Source organism: Montipora foliosa, chromosome 3, assembly GCF_036669935.1.
Source record: "Montipora foliosa isolate CH-2021 chromosome 3, ASM3666993v2, whole genome shotgun sequence".
Taxonomy (NCBI): Eukaryota; Metazoa; Cnidaria; class Anthozoa; order Scleractinia; family Acroporidae; genus Montipora; species Montipora foliosa.
In genome coordinates this window covers 10,708,166-10,728,165 of record NC_090871.1, presented here as the reverse complement: position 1 = coordinate 10,728,165, position 20,000 = coordinate 10,708,166, and the positions used below count along the sequence as shown (strand labels likewise).

General features: G+C 37.9%; 2 protein-coding genes and 2 long non-coding RNA genes across 4 annotated transcripts in view; 1 reads left to right on the top strand and 3 right to left on the bottom strand.

Moving 5' to 3' along the window:
• Window positions 1-2,968, bottom strand: part of LOC137996733 (uncharacterized) — a 2,996-nt gene extending 28 nt beyond the window's left edge. Inside the window, exons 1-2 of the long non-coding RNA XR_011122353.1 lie at window positions 2,791-2,968; window positions 1-553 (exon numbers count right to left, since the gene is read on the bottom strand). The exon at window positions 1-553 is cut by the window's left edge and continues 28 nt beyond it. This is a non-coding gene — a long non-coding RNA (uncharacterized lncRNA). The remainder of the gene's footprint in view (window positions 554-2,790) is intronic.
• Window positions 2,969-2,991: 23 nt separating this feature from the next.
• Window positions 2,992-16,601, top strand: LOC137996730 (protein FAM76A-like). Its single transcript, XM_068842289.1, has 11 exons — window positions 2,992-3,217; window positions 4,558-4,622; window positions 4,773-4,833; window positions 5,317-5,375; window positions 6,297-6,393; window positions 7,235-7,347; window positions 7,815-7,964; window positions 11,617-11,683; window positions 14,102-14,164; window positions 15,374-15,475; window positions 15,991-16,601. Exons 1-11 carry the CDS (start codon window positions 3,140-3,142, stop codon window positions 16,078-16,080), a joined length of 945 nt encoding a protein of 314 aa, XP_068698390.1. The 5' UTR covers window positions 2,992-3,139; the 3' UTR covers window positions 16,081-16,601.
• LOC137996734 (uncharacterized) lies at window positions 7,394-11,605 on the bottom strand. Its single transcript, XR_011122354.1, has 3 exons — window positions 11,317-11,605; window positions 7,624-7,669; window positions 7,394-7,525 (listed from the first exon to the last, which is right to left on the bottom strand). It is a non-coding gene; the product is annotated as an uncharacterized lncRNA (long non-coding RNA).
• Window positions 16,602-16,999: 398 nt separating the features above from the next.
• The window catches only part of LOC137996732 (CASP8-associated protein 2-like), an 11,169-nt gene continuing 8,168 nt past the window's right edge, over window positions 17,000-20,000 (bottom strand). Inside the window, exons 3-4 of the mRNA XM_068842290.1 lie at window positions 19,455-19,508; window positions 17,000-18,748 (exon numbers count right to left, since the gene is read on the bottom strand). Of these exons, the coding sequence (XP_068698391.1) occupies window positions 18,572-18,748; window positions 19,455-19,508 (231 nt within the window). The 3' untranslated portion in view covers window positions 17,000-18,571. The remainder of the gene's footprint in view (window positions 18,749-19,454; window positions 19,509-20,000) is intronic.

The window sequence follows — 20,000 nt, the reverse complement described above, 5'->3', positions numbered from 1 at the left end:
TTATACAGTTGGAAAATCATTCTCGGTTGTTATGTGGCCGTGATTTTGCAAATGAAAGACTCTTGCTCTGCCAATTTGACGTTTAGAGCTCATAATTAACAAAATTAAACAAAATAGCGTGATCTAGCCCCTTTAAGATATGTCCTTTAATAATTGAAAGCACTTTGGTTTATTCAGTATTCTGCAAAGTACCCCTAATGTTATGCAGTGCATTTGAAGGGTGGAGAGCTGTAGTTGTTATATCTTACGTAAAATGCATAGTTTTATGTTTGATAGCAGTATTGAAGTGCAAGATGTTCGTGGTTCACCAGAGGGTGTTGTAATGCTTTCGCCAAAGCTTTGTAATTGCCTTGTGAACCAAACTTCTGTTTCCATCGCAGAAGCATTTGGTAGCACTGATCAAACAAGTCTGTATTGTCCGTTGTCAGATGATCTAGCTCTACATCATGGAAACCCAACACTTTTGCCAGTAACTCCCAACCAGACATAACTTGAGCGCTGATGTGTAGTAAATCATCTTCTGAGGGAATGCCTGTTTTTATTTGAGCCATGGCTAGAAAATAGAATAATTTTATGTTAATATTAAAAAACACAAAAGCAGCCTTGGTTGGATGTGAGTCCTAGTTTATTTTCTGTTCAGCATATATTGTTCTTTTTATGAGGAGGATTATTAAAGTCACTTTGTTTTCCATAGCTTGTCAATACTTGGATGATTATTTAACTTTCTCCCTTAACTCTCAAGAAATCCTCGTTGGTCTAGTGATTATTGTGATCACCTCTTAATCAAAGGTCCATCCTACTTGGAGCACCTCCCAGAAAAATTGATTGAATATCATTTGACCTTGACAAAAATGTGGCCATAAATGGTAGATACACCTATTTAGTATACACTAAAACAGTGGATAGGATTGAATGCGCAAGCACCACAGCCTTAAGGCCAGATAAATTTCCTATAGCATCAACTCCATTCTGGGACCACACTGATTTTTGGCGGATAAATTCCAAATAATGTTCGGTTTTCTGTAATCTTCCCATGCACTCAGCTAGCTGTGTGGCTACGGCCGTTATAGCTTGATGGTGATCATATTACATTCTGAACTCTCATTGGCCAATTTGAAACACTATCCATGCACAATAATTAGACTGCCAATGAGAGTGCAGAATGTAATATGATCGCCATCAAGCTATAACGGCCGTAGCCACACATCTACCTGAGCCCATGGGAAGATTATAGAAAGCCAAACATTTATTTGCCAAAAATCGTTGTGTGGTCCCGGAATGGAGTTGATGCGATAGGAAATTTATCTGGCCTTAAGGCTGTGGTGTTTTTATGGCGATTTCGACCGTTGCTTTGTGATGCGAGAGCAATTTGTAAGACGAGATCGCCGTGAGTAACCAGCCTTTCTTCTCTTTATGAGGGAAATGACAACTAATGACATCGCAAAAATTCGTAAGCCACAAACCCATCTACAACGGACACAGTTTGCCCTCCGATTGCACAAAAAAGATGAGGACAACTGTACGTAGAGGTAAGTGAAGTTATTTAGATACATTTACAGCTTATTTTTATAGCATTTATAAGCTCAAAGTTAATTTTCCCATACAAAGTCTATAAATGGTACACCAAGCTTGGGCTGCCTGTGAATAATCCAGATAGAATGATCATTGCATAAAGGTAAGCGATTTTCTGAATTTAATGACCAACCGGATGAGAATGGTGCTTACCATTCACTACTTGGCATTTCATCCCATATATTTACTCAATCTTGTGAGAAAGGGCCTGGAAACAGAAAGGGTTGACTCGCTGGCCCACAGACTATATGGGTGCTTACCATTTAGCCAAAAAATCCAGAAATTTCGGTTTGAGGTCAAATGGAAAGGCAATTTTCCAGAAAATTTCGGAAATTGTGGACAACTTCCAGAGGTAGTCCTCTTTTTCTCTTCGGAATGGAATTTGGGAAATGCCCTTACCATTGCGAGAATCGTTCCCTTTCCAGGCCCTTTCTCACAAGATCAAGTAAATATGCAGGATTGAATGGCGAGTGGTAAAATGGTAAGTGCCATTCACATCCGGTTGGTCATAAATTCAGAAAATCGCTTACCGGTACCTTTATGCAACGATCATTCCATCTGGATTATTTGGCTAAATGGTAAGCACCCTATCTTTTCATATGCAAATTAGTGACTGTGTAATCTAATGTGCTGATCAGATCGAAACTTCAACACCCTTTCCCCCCTAACCCCGGACAAACCTGGGCATTTGATTATCTTTTTTTTTACCCAGGGAGTGGGGAATTTGACCTTTGCCTGCGTGGGGTGGGGAAAATTGAACCGGAAGAGTCAGGTTTCAAACGGTTTTTTTTTTCGGGCGCTGAAGTCACTAACAGCCATAAAACACTTGTTTGGACTCGATGGAAGAGATATAGCATTATGTGAGCTATTGGCTTACAAGATAGGGCTTCAAAAGTTGGGGACAGACAGACAAATCCGGCGACAGGGGTAGGACATTTGGACACTATTATAGCCCAAGGGAGCGGGAATTTGAACGATCCAATCTTCAAAAGTTCAAATACCCGTAGTATGCCCGGGGGTGGGATGTTGAAGTTTCGAGTTGATCGGTGCATAACCAAAATTGTTGTACCGGGAAAGATATAATTGCGCCGGCCCCAGAGCGTAGCTTAAGAAAGAGATCCAGTTTGACAAAATAAAACTGCATTATTAAGCATATTACTAACCCATTCTGCCATTAGTATGATCTAACTGATCATCGCAACTCCTACTAGTACATACCCTTCGCTCTGGTCTTCCGTTTGATAATTAATCGACGGCCATCTTAAAATGGCGCGCAAAGTATTATGGGATTGAGTGGTAATTTTGGCATTCCCTGATTATCGTGGACGAAAAAATGGACTTTTTCTCTTTTTCCCTTTTCCGCACTACTCGACAATATGATACTTCAATTCTTCACTTCCTCAATTTAGGCTCCGCCCGTGAGCAGTGGGTTTTGTTTCCATAGTGATACCGCTGTGCTAATACACCTAAGGCGCATTTAAATCGAACGGCGCGGGGGCGGCAATGGAAAAAGTTGGATCAGTTTGTTGACTTCCACGTTTTATACCTTGCGCTGGACTATTCCACGATGTCTCTCTTTGCTTGTACTCAGTGCAATGGACGTTATCCATTCGAGGAGTTATCTAAGGGCGACCAACTTTGCAAGGTAAGATGAACGCATGTAGCTTCCATACACCAGTGATACACCAAGCTGGGCGAGAGTTCATATTTGATTAACGTAAACGTTTTATATTTCTTCGTTTGGTTGATGGCTTAGATATTCTGTTTCTAAGTTTGAACTTAATTTCAATGTTAGTTGCGGTGAAACCTCAATTTTACGGAAGAATGTGAATTTCGTGAGGGCTGGGGCCCGTTTCTGGAAAGTCCCGAAACTTTACGGGCCGTCTTCGGGTCTCACAATTCCCTTTGTATCTCAAGAACGCAGAGGATGTAATTCGTCAGACTTCACAGCTATTTTTCATTTTGTTGCCTAGAAAACATGTTAAAAGATCGGCTTTCTAAAACAAGCAGTTGGCAATTCCACAAATGGCTTTTCGGGCCCGAAAAGTTTTCGGGACTTTCGAGAAACGGGCCCCAGCAGCTGGTGTCAAAATTCATTATTTTTATTGTGTGACATATAACGTAGTTAAAGATGTGTCACGTACATGAATATTTACATTTATTGGTGGTTGGTTGACTTAACAGTGTGTATCCAATATACACAAAGTTTTTACTTTGTGTGATGTGAAAACCAGGTACAGCTAGATTACAGAATACAGTGAATAACTTACCACATTAATTAAGCTCAAAAGGATGCCACTGCATCCCCACAGTCTAATTATTTGGCCACTTAGTTATTTAAACAATGAATTGAAACAACAACAATACACATATAAGATACCTCGTTCCTTAATCAGCACTGCTGACCACGGTGGCAGTACATTGTTGCTCCTTGGCGTGATAAATTATTCATATTCATTCATTATGGGACTGCGGACAGCGCTGGCAGTCCTTTTTACTGCTTCGACTCATAACATTCATGTTCTTCGACTACGGAATTGCTGACCGTGGTGGCAGTTGGTTTTACTGTTTTGACTTACCGGTAACATATTCATATTCTTTGACTACGGCACAGCGGACTGCGGTGGCAGTCCGTTTTTATTGCTTGTAGTTATAATTATTCATATTCGTAGACTATGGGCTGGGGTGACAAGGTTAAATAGTAACTCTTCTACTGATGGTGGACGGGTATTCTGTAATTGCTCCAAAGGTACACCTGTATAATGTCATCAGTAAACAACTTGATATTTGAGTAGACATGATTGTGAATGTCTCATTCATTTCCGATTTGACAGTCAGGACTGGCGAATACAGGAGACCTTGGGGAATTAAGTTTCAGACCTGGGTTTGATTCTCAAAAGGAAGAAACTGTTGTGAAAGGAAAATATTGTAGGATAATCCCCAACCCTTATTTAAAATCAGTTTGTTTCTTTAAAATTGTAATAGGATTGCCGAAAAACTTTTCCCTTGGTGACTTGTACCTATTGCCGTTTAGAATTTCATCTATTTAGGTGAGTTGTTTGATCTCCTTTTCTGTAAGCTTACACTTGAGTTCACTGATTGACATTTTCCTGTAAGAAAATGGATCCATAAAATGATAATTATTGTAATAAACTGTACACATAACAAGCATTATGATGAATAAAAATTATGTTTTCCAGGGATACTGAAAACAAACCAGTTTGCAAGAAGTGTTCTTATAACTTCAAAATGTATGGGCAGGTAATTTGAAATATAGAAGTTTATACCTATTTTAAAAAAAAGTACTGTTTGTGAAGCGTACAGGGGAGATCCCTGGTGTTGGTGGTCTATCTCTCAGAGAATAGACCTTATTCATGACAGCCACCGTGTTGGATAAATTTCTATTATCATGCAGATTACACACTTTCAGTGTTTGCCCCCTGTATAACACTTGGCTAATTTACATGACAATTTGAAAACCAACCTGGCGGCTATAGTGAATAAGGCTTATTGTAAACTGTCGTGGGACTGTAATAATATGTAATATGTGCGGTATACAAATCCATTATGATTACCTTGTAATTACCATATTTTGGCACAAATTGTGGGACTGTTATGTGATTTCACATTTTTTTTCAACATTTTTTTTTTGTGGAGAATTGTGCTATTATCCAACTGAAGATTTCTGATGCTTCCTTTAAAATCTGAAATTATGAATAATAATTTATTTATCTTTGTCAACAGCCTTCCTGTTGTGAGTATTGTAACATAAGAGCAGCATTTGAGGGGAGCAAGTGTTCCAGGTAACAACAATGAAGTAGTTGATCAGTTGAGTGGCTGTATGCAAAACTGCCATGTGTGCAACCGGTCTTTTTTCTTTAATTTTGACTTTCCTCAAGCTGTTTGAAGTTTTGTTTCGGACTTGCGACAATGTTCTGAAGAGTTAGCTTGAATATTCTACTGCAGTGCTTAAACCTTGAGAAACGTAGATCTTTCTTGATTTTAATTTGTAATTTCCTTTTAATTAAACTTGATTATGTACACGTCTACTTGTACTTCATGACTCAGGTAAGATAGAGTATGAATGAGGATGTAATGGATGAGTTACAATGATGTCTAGTTTAGGGCAGTTATAAGAATATTGTTAGCGGTGAAGCTGTGAGGCTTTACTTAACATAAAGTTCTGTTAAGTTCAGTGGTTTTCTTGCATCAAGTAAATCCCTGCCAAACTAACTTTTCATTCCCATTATGTTTTTGAGACAGCAAGTGATTTTAATGTTTGCAAACAGCCATTCCAAGATTACCAACCATTTTCAGAGTGATTCTAATTCTAAATATACAATTATTGTAAAGTCATCCTTAGTTTATTGTTATTTGAATTAAAACTAATTACCACGAGAAGAGCTTGGCTTAAAAAGGCTGAAGTGAACTGGTACACTGTACATGTAAACTACTAACAAACTTTCTCTGTGGAGGTAGTGGTTTATGATGGATAACTTATAAATTTTCCTATTCCCTCATTTTGTTTGAAATCATATTTCAATAACTTAATAGATCCTTTAATTCCTGCTACCTTCTTCAATGTTATCATTCCTTCTCCCTTTCAGTGATTAGAAGTTTCAATAATATAATTGTCTTACCATCTTGAAAGACTCTGTAAGTACATTGTCAAGTAGTTTTTGCACAATGGTATCAAACAACCAAACAAAGAATTGTTCCTATAGATGTTTGAGTTCGGAGAAAAAGTATGGTCCACCAGTTTCCTGTCAGCAGTGCAAATTGAACTGTGCTTTTGAGAAGCCTATGGAAGCAAGAGACAAGGTACAGTGTACCTATGATGTTTACACGTAGCATTAACTGTGCCCTTTAGTTTTTCAATAATTATTGTGTGTCAAAAACAGCTGCAAGCTTTTTTGCCCTCCTAATTTACATGCAATGCCCAAATTAAGCGATGTAACAAAGTCCGTGATCCAAACTGTCACTTTGAAGAGTGATGTTGTGCTGCCATCATGCCCGCCCTTTTATTATTTAATCGTTATTGTAATTTTAGGTGGCCAGTATGCTTTTTAAATTCTAACTATTGTAGTTAAACACAGAGTAAAATAAATTTGTTGCTTCTTTTTCTTACAGTTGTACATGTAAACAGGTTAAATTTGATTTTAGGTCAAAATGAGTTTAGCTCAGGTTAATTTGTAATTTCTTTGTGTCTGGTATTCGTTGTCATAAATAAAGACAAAGAAATTACAAATCAACCTTGGTAAAAATCATTTTGGTCTGAAATCAGATTTATCCTGTGACGTGTATGTTTGGTCTGGTGTGTCATGAGACCTACACTGTAACTTAGGCTAAACCTCTTTTATAAACCCATCCAGGGTTACAATTTCAGCCTGAGGTTATTGCTTTTCTACATGCACTTTTGTAGCTGTGCAGAGTTAAGGGTTAAATGACTGCTGGAACATTTTGCTGACATACACCAAAAATGAGATTCACCTCATGACTTTTGCTGGGTTAAACTTTAATTACATTATTTTGTATTTCAGATAAAAGAGTGAACTTAAAAATTTGATTTACCAAAGCAAGGGCATCAATCAAACATTGACTATATCTGGGCAGCTTAAGGTCTTGAGTATTTTTAATACATCTATTAATTCTCTATTCAAAGGTGGATGGAAAAACTCTCTGTTTGTTGTGCACATTGTCTTACAAGCGAATATTACACAGAGCGAAAAAAGGAGAAAAGAGAGTAGGTGGACTGTATGAACACAAAAGAGACAGGTTCGTGTGTAACAAAAATTTCTAACGTAAGCCTATTTATTAAAATCTCATCTCAAAAAATTGAGAAATCAAGGTACAGCATATAGACAACATTTTAGCTTAACAGCTGGGGACTACACTGGAGTCTCAAGTTGATTACTCGTAAGTGACCAGAAAGCACAGAGTTGTGCCCTGATAGCTGAAAGAAAAAAGTGGAATTTTGTGTGCCAACCGTAATATTTTTTTGTGTTTCATGAGTTAAAAAGGTACAGTAACTATTACATGTATAGATCTTACATCAACTGTCAATAGTTTTCCATTTGTCCCTCAATGATAGTGTGTTCTGTATGTAGTAAAAGGGAAAAAAAAATGGATTGATATCAGATTATATTATATAATAATAATTATTATTTTTGCATCTGTTGTCCTTTTCACCTTTATGAATGGAGTTAATTTCATAACATTTACACCTGTGTTTTTTTAAACAGAAAATCAAAACATGCAAAACTTTCAAAGAAGGAGAACAATGACAGTCCTAAAGATGGAAAAACTCCATCAGTCGCTGCTGCTGCATTGGAGAGAATTGGAAGTAATCGAAGCAGTCCTCTGAATGCTGGACTCTACAGTAGCATGACCAAGTAAGTTGAAATTCTCTGCATATCTTTCCATATAAAAAGTCATAATAAATTATAAAAAGCCAAATAATTGTATTATTGGATGAGGTTTTAATAATAATTATTAAGGTTTGAGCTAATTGTACAACTGTCATGTACTTGCCTTGGTTATTTGAAATTATGTGGCAAAAGAAGCCACAGAAGCCACATTTAAATATGTAATAATCAAATTAAACCTAATAGCAAACATTAATTTTAGCATACAAAAATTTGGTTTATCAACGGAGTTGATAATGTAAATTGACCACCGTACAGAGATTCTAAAAGCTGACGTTTCGAGCGTTAGCCCTTCGTCTGGATTCGCTCTGACGAAGGGCTAACGCTCGAAACGTCAGCTTTTAGAATCTCTGTACGGTGGTCAATTTACATTATCAACTCTGTTGATAAACCAAATTTTTGTATACTACTTCCCCACCGACGCAGCACCACAGTTTCTTTAGAAACTACCCCTTCATTAATTTTAGCATGGTGAGTTTTTCCGCTGGCTAAGGAACAAACGAAGAGGAAAATGTTTTTCTCAAACACAGCTGGGACAATGGGGCCTAGTGTGTGTCACATAGTTTGTTGGCGGATCAGTTTGTTTTTTGCCATCAGCCATTGCCTTGGTCGGCCTGGCTTGGCCCCCAGTTGTGTGTGAAAAGCATCTTCTTAGAATTAACTACATGTATAATTTATGGTCTTGGCCAATAAGATGAATTTTGTCTTCTATAACATGGGCATACTGGGAAAAAAAACTGAATGCTCTTGATTCACTCAACCCTAGTCTAAGAGATAATATGCAGAAATGCAAGTACCAGTAATTGCATGTACAGTTGATATATGCTGAATTTCATTAAGTGGCAGTGGGTATTTCCGTGCTCTTCTCCTCACCTTCAACAAACAGTAACTCATGTTTGAGAATAAAGACAATTTAATGTCATCGATCCGCTGGATAATACAGTTGACTCCTGATAACTCAACCCTCGTTAACTCGAACCAACATCTATATCCCCTGGATTTCTTTTATACATTTACTGCAATTTTACCCTTGGTAACTTGACTCCTCAATATTTTGAACCTCCCACTAACTCAAAGTACAATTTTTTCGTTTCCCTTCAGGTCGTTCTCTATATTATATTTTTATCGGCGATAACTTGACGCGGTAGGCGGGCGCAGTAGCCTCGTGGTTAGCATGCTCGACTCCGGATTGAGTGCTCGGGGTTCGGGTCCTGGCCGTGGACATTGTGTTGTGTTCTTAGGCAAGACACTTTACCTGTACTCTCACAGTGCCTCTCTCCACCCAGGTGTATAAATGGGCACCTGCGAATTTAATGGTGGGGGTAACCCTGCGATGGACTAGCATCCCATCCAAGGGGGAGTGAAAATACTCCTAGTCGCTTCATGCTACAGAAACCAGAGATAAGCGCCGGCCTGATGGGCCTTCTACGCTCGTAGGAGACTTTACCTTTTACCTTTACCAAAACAAACAGGGTAATGCTGTCCAAAATATTTGACTTATTCTGAAGCAGCCGTGCAATCTTTGTCCTTTTTTGCATTTACTAACTTCTTACTAACCGAGCACGAGGGCCGTACTGGGGAATATTGGCCCGAGGTTGTGGCAGTACGGACCGAGCGCAGCGAGGTCCGTACAAAAACGACCGCCCAAGCTGTTTCAAATTTATTTAGTGACTTGTTTTTTTATAGCTATCGTACGCAGGATGTCTAACTTGCTATTTAAACGTAAAAGAAAGCACTCAAAGCTCAGCTTGTTGTCGCAGACACTTGTTGTGAAGATGTAATACTTGGCGATAATAATTATCATTGAGCACTCTCTTATTGTTCGCATTTTGGTGCCACCATTGCGTAAATTTTTCCCAAAATAGGAGCGATTCGCTGCAATTGTATAACATGTGGACAAGCGATTGTTGCAGATGTCATCATCTACAAGGCCAGCGCGAAATAAACTGGAGAGAGATGGCAAAATATTATGTATTATTTTATACTGGAAAGCAATAAGCTTCGTTTCGTCTGTAACTAAGAAATGGAGTAAGTAGACGTTTATTATATGGCTTCTTAATTACCTTTTGCTTTGTTTTTGCAAGCCCGTAATCGGCCCGTGGGCATTATGGGAGAATAATGCCCAACAGTTCAGTCACAATTAGCCAATCAGAGCGTGCGTTATATCGGCTACAAACACAAGCCATATAATAAACAAAACATATCAGTCCAGTTAATGTTTTTTCGGTTTAGGGTACATTTAACTACTGAAACACTGCCGGTATCTTCATAAAGAGTTGCTGCTGAACTCCTTATGTCAATAAATCTTTCTGGTCCCTTGAAGTGCAGTGTGCATGGCACTTTCATTCCTTCCCCATCTCCCTGTTTAACTGCCTTGCCAGTCACCACCGAAGAACAATAGTTCTTCTTATCGGCAGGCAAAAAATAGAAAATTGTCTTAGCAAACAGCCTGATTTGCCATTCATTAAAATAATGCCCAATAACTTGGCCAGCACGGTGTTGCACACAAATAGCCCTTATGCGTGATGATGTCTGACTAGCTAATTTCACCACCAAGCCTCGAATTCGAAAATTTGGCGTGAGCTAAATCCCAAAGGAGAAAACTTGAAAAGAAACCCCACGTGCGAACATTATTGCATATCCAAACAACGTGAATAATTTTGTGCAAACGAGGCTTGGTGGTGAAATTAGCTAGTCGGACGTCATCACGCATAAGGCCCATTTCGTACTTATAAACACTGTTTTCTCCTATGTCCGGTCCTTTGTTTTCAACTCCCGATAACTCAAACCCCTGATAACTCTAACCTTTTTCAGTTTCCAAGGCTGTTGCCTAAGAAAATTTTTCCGGAGCCCTTCGGGCTTTCCACATTAAAAGTTAGTAGCCCGAGTCATTTTTCAAGAGCCCAGAATTAATTAATTAAAAGTGAGGATGAATCATCTTGTGATAAGCTAGGCGCCCATTCGGGCTACTCGTTCAAAAATTTGGTCGCCCGTGCTCACAAGTAAGGCACCCCAGGCGATCGCGCGACCGTTAGGCAGCAGCCTTGGTTTCCCTTGATGGGTCGATTTTTGGGGGCTGGACTTTAGTTGTGTGAGGAAGACAAGAATAATATTACAAACAAAGTGTCCCCACATTTCTTCTCCTGCATTTAACCTAACCTAAAACGAACACTGTCAGTGACACTCAATACACTGTGTCGAGTTGTTGGAAATAGGTAGCAATGCTCAGACTTAACAGGACACTTTGTATCAAAATCTTGCATGAATATAATTACAGTCATTCTGGACATAGGGGTTACGGTATTAATTAATAACCTACATTGTGTAAACTCCCGCAATCGCAACATCCAACAGTTTGGCTCCTGTTCGAAGCACTTAGGAGTTCCCTCAGTATGCCTGTCTTATGACAGAAAAAATTGGTCTTTCTTTTATTCATTCATTGGACTTGAATCTTACAATCTCCCTTAACATTAACATTAAAATTGCCTGGACTTTTTGAGAAGGCTGAAGTTCTGTCCTTTTAAAACACTCCTTGAATTCCTGGGCCAAAAGGGGCAAAACCTTCATTTATATTGTAGTTATAACTAAGGTTTGGTCTTCTTATTTGATGATTTGACAGTGATGCCAATAGTGAACCAATTATGTTGGAATCTCACATCACTGAACTTACTGAACTCAAAGAACAGGTACTATTATGTGTTTTTAGAGGTTATAATGGGCATGCATTTTAGTGTGGTGGAGCTTTCAGAAGATGTCACTGAACAGCAGTCTAACTGCGTGCTCCTTTTTTATTTTAGATGTCATACTGACTGTCTTTTATATGCTTGTATTAAAAGCATTCAACAATTTTTTCTTTTCCTTCTACATGTACTTTCGGGAGGCACGGTGACCTCATGGTTAGATTGCTTGACTCCGGAACGAGTGGTCCAGGTTTAGGTCCTGGCCAGGGACATTGTGTTGTGTTCTTGGGCAAGATGCTTAACTCTCAGGGTGCCTCTCTCCACTCAGGTGTATAAATGGGTACCGGTGAAAATGCTGGGGGTAACCCTACGATGGACTAGCATCCCATCCAGGGGGGAGTAGAAATACTCCAAGTCGCTTCATGCTACAGAAACTGGAGATAAGCCCCCGGCCTGATGGGCCTTTCTAGGCTTGTAACAGAGACTTTACCAACATGTACTTAAGAGTTTCTTTTTTGACAGTTCTGGTTCAACGCGGAGACATTTATTTAGCATTAGAATGCTGAAAATGATGCAAAATTACACTAATTGTGACCATCCACGGGAAAACCAACAAAAAGGTGATGACACGGGCACGCGTGCATGACACGGCACGCTGAGCGTGACATACAACATGGCATATGGGCATATTTAATGAGTAGCACAATAGATGTCACGGTGGCTTTTGTTGTGCACACTGAGACACTCCAAACCTTTTGTTTAGCATGGCGTGTTGCGGGTCAGATGCGTGCCAAAACAGGCACAGTAAAATATGAGGAAGCAAAGGTGGTGAAGGAACAGAGGACTGTTCTGAAACCCTTCAACACCAAACTGTTTCATTGTCCCATTGTTTCCAAGGAACTGCATAATTCAAAATAAAGCTTATGTAATCGACAGAAACTGAAACATCATTTATTTTTTTAAATTTGATGTATAAGGCGAAGAAGAAAGACACAAAAATTATGCCTGAATCCTAATCGACTTGTATTCTTACCAATAGCCAGCTTAGCTTGAGAGGAATATCGAAGCCCAAGCTTTTATTTTTCCAGCGCGAAATTAGTGTACACTAACTGTGACACTCATGTACGATACTTACGAATGGATGGTAAAGAATGGTCAATAATGAAATCCATGGAAATCCATGAAAGGAACGCAATGACCTAAAGAGAGTGTCCGAAGATCCCACTGGAAATCTGCTGTTGGAAATTTGTCAAAGATGTTCGCTTTGGTAGTAAAAAAAAATAGAAACTTGATTTACGTAGGTTGGTTATGTATTTTGTTTGGTGATATTATATTAACATTATTTTGCGGGATTTTCCAGCTATTTCCGCAGGTAAGTCGGCTCTCACTCGGCTTTGGGAGTAGCGTGTTATACTTGGTTTTAGCGTGCATGTTGGCGCAGCTGTCGTGGAATTTCACTCACTCCGTGTCTTTTTACCTGGTGCTTGATTTTACTTTTGCTGACATGCTCTTTTGTTTGGTATAACACGCACTATTGTTTACAACTTGTAGTAGCAGACACAAGAAAATTTTAATGAGGCGTGCATTACGACACGGCACTCCTGTGTTAAAGAAAATTTCTTTTGTCTAGCATGCTAAAATAGCGTCATCACCTTTTGGTTGGTTTTCCCCTGGACGGTCACAATTAATACCATGACAGCATGTACAGTGTATGCATTCAGCATTTCATTCAAGGGACAGTTTCACAGTTTTGCGCACGTTCAAGCTTTGGACTGCTAGCAGTACTAAATTTTACAGTTTCTAACTGAACTAGATGATGTTCTTTAATCGCTGAGAGTATTAATAAAAGCAAATGTATACACTGAATGACTCAGGCCCAAATTAAATTTGGTGGAAGATACTGCAGGTTTACACAAATTTAGTTTTGACCATTGAAGCTATTGTACTGGTCAAAACACTTTATTCTACGTACGAATTCTCTTTGCATGCAGTAGGTTCATAACACAAAGGAAATGATTGCAAATTAAAGTAATTCCAAGTAATTCCTGGACCACTTCTATGGCATTGTTTCCATTTTCTGCATCAGTGCTTCCGATTGTTTCAATGACAATGGATTTGAATGGGCTGACGTGACAGTTTGCCCATGCGCACAGATGTGAAACTCTCCCTTTAATAGCTGGTTCGGATGCTCTACCAGTGAGCTGACATGTACAGGATACCTGTGGGTACTACATGTGGGTCATTAAACTGGGTTCAGGTGACAAGAAGAGGTTGGTTGTAAAATGCTCTTTAGTGATGCTGGATTGTTTCTTAGCCTCTTCTGGGTCATGTTCTGGACCATGTTTGCTTTAAGTGACCAATAAAATTGTGTTTCTCGTTGGAATATTTGTAACAACAATTTGAAATTATTAATATTTTTGTTAGGTTATGAATCTTAAAAAGCAAGTTCAACAGAAAGAACAAGCACTGATTGAAAAAGAGAAAAAGGTGACGGTTTTACGATACAGCTAAATTATCCTGGACCGAAAGGAGTTGAGACGTTTCCCAAATTTCAAACTTTTGGACCTTAACATTAACAGAAACTAAGCCAACAGTGCCCCTTCCACTCACTCCACCCAACATGTGTCGTTCAAAAATACATTGTAGGACGATGCAAATAACCCAGCTGTGCCACAACGTTCTTTTGGAGAAGAGGGGCATTTCATTAAGTGCACACTTGCATCCCCCAAAAAAGTAATATTTACGTAATTATTTATTATTTACATTGATGTTTCTTTGGAAGCAGGTAATATTAAACAAACTTTCTGCCCATGAGCGCTTTAGAGATCTTGTGCAAGCTTAGTATGGCGTAGTATAGAGCAGTGGCAGTGTTGATTTGGTGTTATGTAGTGTAATGTATTGTATTGTAATGTAGTGTAGCATGATTGTTCAATCTTCGGTGGTGGCGAATGGTAAATGCGAGACTTTGCGAGACGGCGAGACCAGCGTTTTTCTTTGCGAGCCCGAAACATTTTGACTTTTTAGATTGCGAGACCGAGACTTCATAGTGTTTGACACCTTCATATAAAAAACGAGACTGCAAGACGCACATAACCGCTCAAAAAACGAGACTGCGAGACCCGTGAAATGCGACTAAAATTTTGCGAGACCCAGAGTTTTTGATGAACCATTCGCCACCCCTAATCTTTCATTCACTTACATGTACACATGATTGTATATATGTTTGTGTACTTGTGTCTGTAAAATGTAGAAACAAAAAAAGTAAGAAAAAGATTTACAGTGGAACCTCCATTCGAGGGAAAACCTCAGGGCAAAGGCAGGTGTTCCCTGAACAGAGGCTGGGTTGGAATCAAAGATTAGTATTAAAATTTTTCCAGAACCAAATTCTGTGTCCCGTGAATAGGATTGTCACAAGGGAGAAGTTTCACTGTAGTTCATAGAAAGATGTTGTTTTAGACGTGGGAAAGGAGGTTAACTCAACAATTTCGTAAGGATAGAATTGTAGTAATATCTTGTTCACTTACCAGTTGGTGCATTGTGGTAGTGAGAAAAGAAAATGGTGTACATAATTTTAATTATGACAGATTTTGGATGGCCTTTTATTGCACCCTTTTTATTTTGTATGATCCATGAAACAGGTGGTTTTTTTCCACTCTGCAAGTTCCTTTATTCATCTTTTTGTTGAAACAACTTTAGATAACTGAACTTAAGGCTGAACATTGGGAAAAGGAGAAAGAATTTCGACAGAAGATTATCCAAATGCAAAAAGATCATGCAGATCGGATAGAAGGTTTACAGGTGTGTGGAAGCTAATAATAATTATAATTAATTTTTGTAGTTCACGATAATATTGGTAATGAATGATTACTGTAAAATTTCTCTAGCCTGCCTGTAGCAGGCATATTTTATCGAGCGAGTGCTAGATACAATTTATCCCGATCAAGTGTTTTGGTCACCATATTGGATTGGCAGGATCAAGGAAAGCATGGAGCAAGTATGATACTTGTTCCATACTTTCCTTGATCTTGCCAATCAAATATGGCGACCAAAACAATTGATCAGAATATATCTAGCACTTGCTCACATGTACGCCGGCTGCTTGTATGCAGGCTAACATTTCTCTTTAAAAGTGAAAGCTTAGAAGATTTCAAAGTAAAACGTAACAGTGGAGAAAAAGAAAGGGGTTCCCTTGCAAGTTCCCCTAATAATATTATAATAAGATAATAATATTCTTTAAAACTGTTTGGCAATAATGAATTTTACAATCTCACTAATATTGTCATGATTATTTTGTATCTTATTCTTCATTGCAGGTAGAAAGTCGAAATCTCAAACGACAAGTGGCCTTGCTCTCAAAGGCAGACAAAAGTAAACCAGAAAAGCCTGTTATCGCCTCTGGCTGATGTAAAGTCAAGTTCGTTGATAATGGTTTTGGTTATTTTTAAATTTACAATTTTTAAGTTTATTTTTCTGACAAATTCTTAGCTCATCTGATCAATTAGGGGATTTTATGCTATTATTACATTTGGCTGTTTAGCCTATTAGTAAATAACAATATTGGTAATTCTTCAAACTGGGACTCCTTAGGGTGACAGCTACCAGTTAGGTGTCTCCTTTGTGCCTGCGGCCACAAAGACAAGTTAAGTGCAGCCTTAGGTTGGAGTAAGTGTGTGTTTTGTTTTGGGAAGGCACAGTGGGTAAAGGGGTTGAGTTTTCTGAAGTGTGTCTGCCCAGAACAGAAATCTTGTACTTGTATATTCATACTCATACTCCAATTTGTGGCTTAAATATTATTTTTAAATTAATTCGTTATTACCGGTATTAAATTTTTGATCAAGATGTATAGTTGTTGAACTCAACATTAATAATAATAATCATTATTATTATAAGGCCTGTATACAATAAACATGACACTTTTTTCATGCTTTTGTAATTTTTTTCATTCACCAATGTTATTGCAAAGGTAGTGCTTTCCCCTCAGCTATTTAACTTTAGACTCTGAGTCTGGTCAGCAGTTCCATGAATTGCATAACCTTCCAAAAACTCGCTAGAAGTCACATGCATGAGCTGTAAACCCGATTAAACACTCTCCATTAGAATTTTTTATACAAAGAATAATAAAGAGCCCACCTTGTTTTTCTTGTATGCTAATAATTATCTTCCCCTCCCATTTTGAATCTTTGTTTGTACTCCCACTTGGGACACGCATTTTTTGGAATATTTTTGAAACTGTTAAAAAAAACTTGGAGAAACGTGTTTTATCGGGTCTAAAAACACTGTACGCCTCATTTATTTAGACATTAAATTGATCAAAAGCGAATAAAATGTTTCATGTTTAATTTTTTGCTGCTTTTACAGTGTAGTTAACTAGCTACTCTTCTAATAATCATGAAAACTTTGGCAATAAGGTCCTTTGCTTTTAAGCTAATTAACCCTTCCACCCTCTGTTAAAGAGGTTTCTCATTGATGAGTAAAATCAAATTAGAATTTGGAAAATGGTGAAAGTAGCTGTCTTTGGAGGCAAAGGACTGCAAGCAAAACTAGCAATGGGAAAGAATTTTTTGGTGTCAATCTGAAGTCACTCTCTGTTATTAAAAAGGCCAAAGTTTAAATCACTAATTTGCAAGCACTGTCAAAAGTAATTCATAAACAATTTTTATTTAGTCGCACTGGATATTCTAGTGACTCAAGAGGTGTTCAGAAATACAAAAACGTTTTTGCAATCACTGGTTTTTAACCTTGTTCCTTTTTTAGGAAAGTGTAATAAGCCAGACAGACATTGTAGGTGAATTTTTGCTGACATCATTGTTTACATTTTTGTCTCATTAACATACGAGTTTGCTGACAGAAGGCAACAGATTATAAAACATAAAAAGAAAGTGTTAAAGTCAGTCAAATTTCCAATTTTAAGCCCTTTGGCTTTGAAATGAACGAGTCATTAGCCATCAAAATTCTTGAGTGGCGAAAGCACTAATAAGCCCATACATTCTTTTCAAATTTTCAAATTTTCACAGCGTCGTTACTTAGAGATTAACGTGGTATTTGGTAAATTGTGCTCAAAGTCTCAGAGGTAGCTCATTATGCATTGCATTTTCAATAGTTCGCACTGATTTTTTGGCTGATAGATTAAAAAAATGATGGGCTCATGCTAATGAAGCCAAAAATGTCAACAAAGATTCCCCTAAAGAGTCCTCAGTTTCAAAGCCACCACATAATGAAATGCACGCATACAAATAATTATTACAGAATGTTGAATCCTTTACATTCAAGTAATGCACACATATAACATTGCTGTAGATGGATTTTAATCAGAAAGTAATACTATTATTCCTCCAAACACATGTATCATCTATGTACAGTTTCAACTTATTATCATAATTATTTATACACTTATCCTGGACCATTACCTGCACAATTAATAAGGTGGCTGTTGGTCACATCAATAATTTTAGTTCAAGGTCACTGTTAATTTTTTGGAAGTAGTTATTCGCAGTTCTTAATAATTTCATTTCTTGACTTTGTAAGATAATCAATTTTTTTTATTGCCGTGTGTATTAATTATTTGTAAGGGGAAATAAAAATATTTCTTTTTGACAAGCTGTCGCAGCTACATGTACGTGTATTACAGTGTGCACCTGTTTGTGGCGAAATTGTCATAAATAACTGGAATGCAAATATAATATAGGTTTAAAATTTTAATTCCCCTTAATCAGAATGTGTAGAAGAGTTTATTGGAACTACTCCCTTGATACGCTCTTTATGGATGTAAACATCACTGTTTATCAGTATGTACAGCAGCTGCTGTAGATTCTAGCTTGGAAAACATTTTCCTCTCTTTGAGTCTTTTGCACAACAATCTTCAATCTAACAAGTATGCAGTCTTGAGATTTATAATCAACTGTTTGCTGATGCTTCACGTTGAATTGCTGCCAAGAATCGTCTGCTTCTCACTTCTTTATCTTGCAGAGTTTTAATCTGTGCATCCTTTCGTGTAATCTCTTCCCTTGCTGTAAGGTACAAGCTAGAGATGTTTTTTTTAAGCACGAGGTTTTCATCTCTAAGCTTCTTAATCTGGAATTAAAGACCAAACAGAACAGATGAATCTTTGGGGATGTTAAGCTCTGCTTCCAAGTACTGACCTACAGCTGTATGCAAGAAGTGTTTTCCATTTGTACTGAGTCGGGCGAGTACCCAAGTTTTCCAACTATGGGCAAAAATTTTTAGAGACCTTTAAAATGAACAGGTTTAGGACAAAATTTATGTAACTTGGGATAAGGGCTAAATATGGGCCTTAGAATGGTATCAGAAACCCATAAGGGTTGAAACGTGTAACGCGTGTTCACAGCTTCCGAATATTCAGTGCGAACTGATTGGTTGAATGTTCCAGTGCTAAGTACCATATTTGGAAACCCCTCGCTCTTGTTGTTCCAAATATGGTACTTAGCAAATTGAATATTCAGAAGCTTGTTTCCCAGCACACAATGGGCCGTTACACGTTTCAACCCTTATGGGTTTCTGATGGTATCCCAAAGAGTTTTTCTGTGTTTCTGACTATTCAAGAACTGCAGCCATCGGGTGAAAAGGCACGTGGAAATGCTCTCCCAAGTTTTGCTCCGGGCACAATTTTTGCACATTTAGAAAGCAGAAAAATTTACTTGAAGCTCTTCATTTACACAAGAATCCTTCCTGCTCGGGGTAGAAATTTCACTGTGAATTTTTTTGTTACACACAATGATGAGCTTTGAGCTTGTTCATCATTTTTGGTTTTTAAACTTACTTCAGCTTCCAGCTTTTTTATTGTTTGCTTGCTTTCTTCATGGAGTTTTTTCAACTGGGGATTAAAATATATTAAACTGGAATGAATCACCACATTAGCTAATAATGAACAAAGGAAGAAATATGGAGATCTCATCTTACAGAACATGAAAGAATTATCATACAGTAGCTGTACATTGAATCTATTAACTAAAACACCTTTTGACTTAACACTGTACAATGTATCTTCCAGTCAATCTGCACAATAACACTGGACAATTAAGTTGATCGTATTCCATTCATGGCATGCACTCCAGTCTACTGCTTGTTAGAGTTTCTTGCAGTTCAATTTGTGCCCTATGACAGGCCATAGCTTACAGTACAGGTGATTTTAAAATTTAAAAAAAATTATAAGAAATTTCATGTAAATTACCGGTATGTTAACTGTGGAATGGAGGTGAATTGAAAGTTGGAAAGATCATCGCCATTAGATAAGAAACGATTGGATCTAAACATGCAGAAAGGTGGTATATGAAATTTCACCTATTCTCAATTCATTCACCTTTGA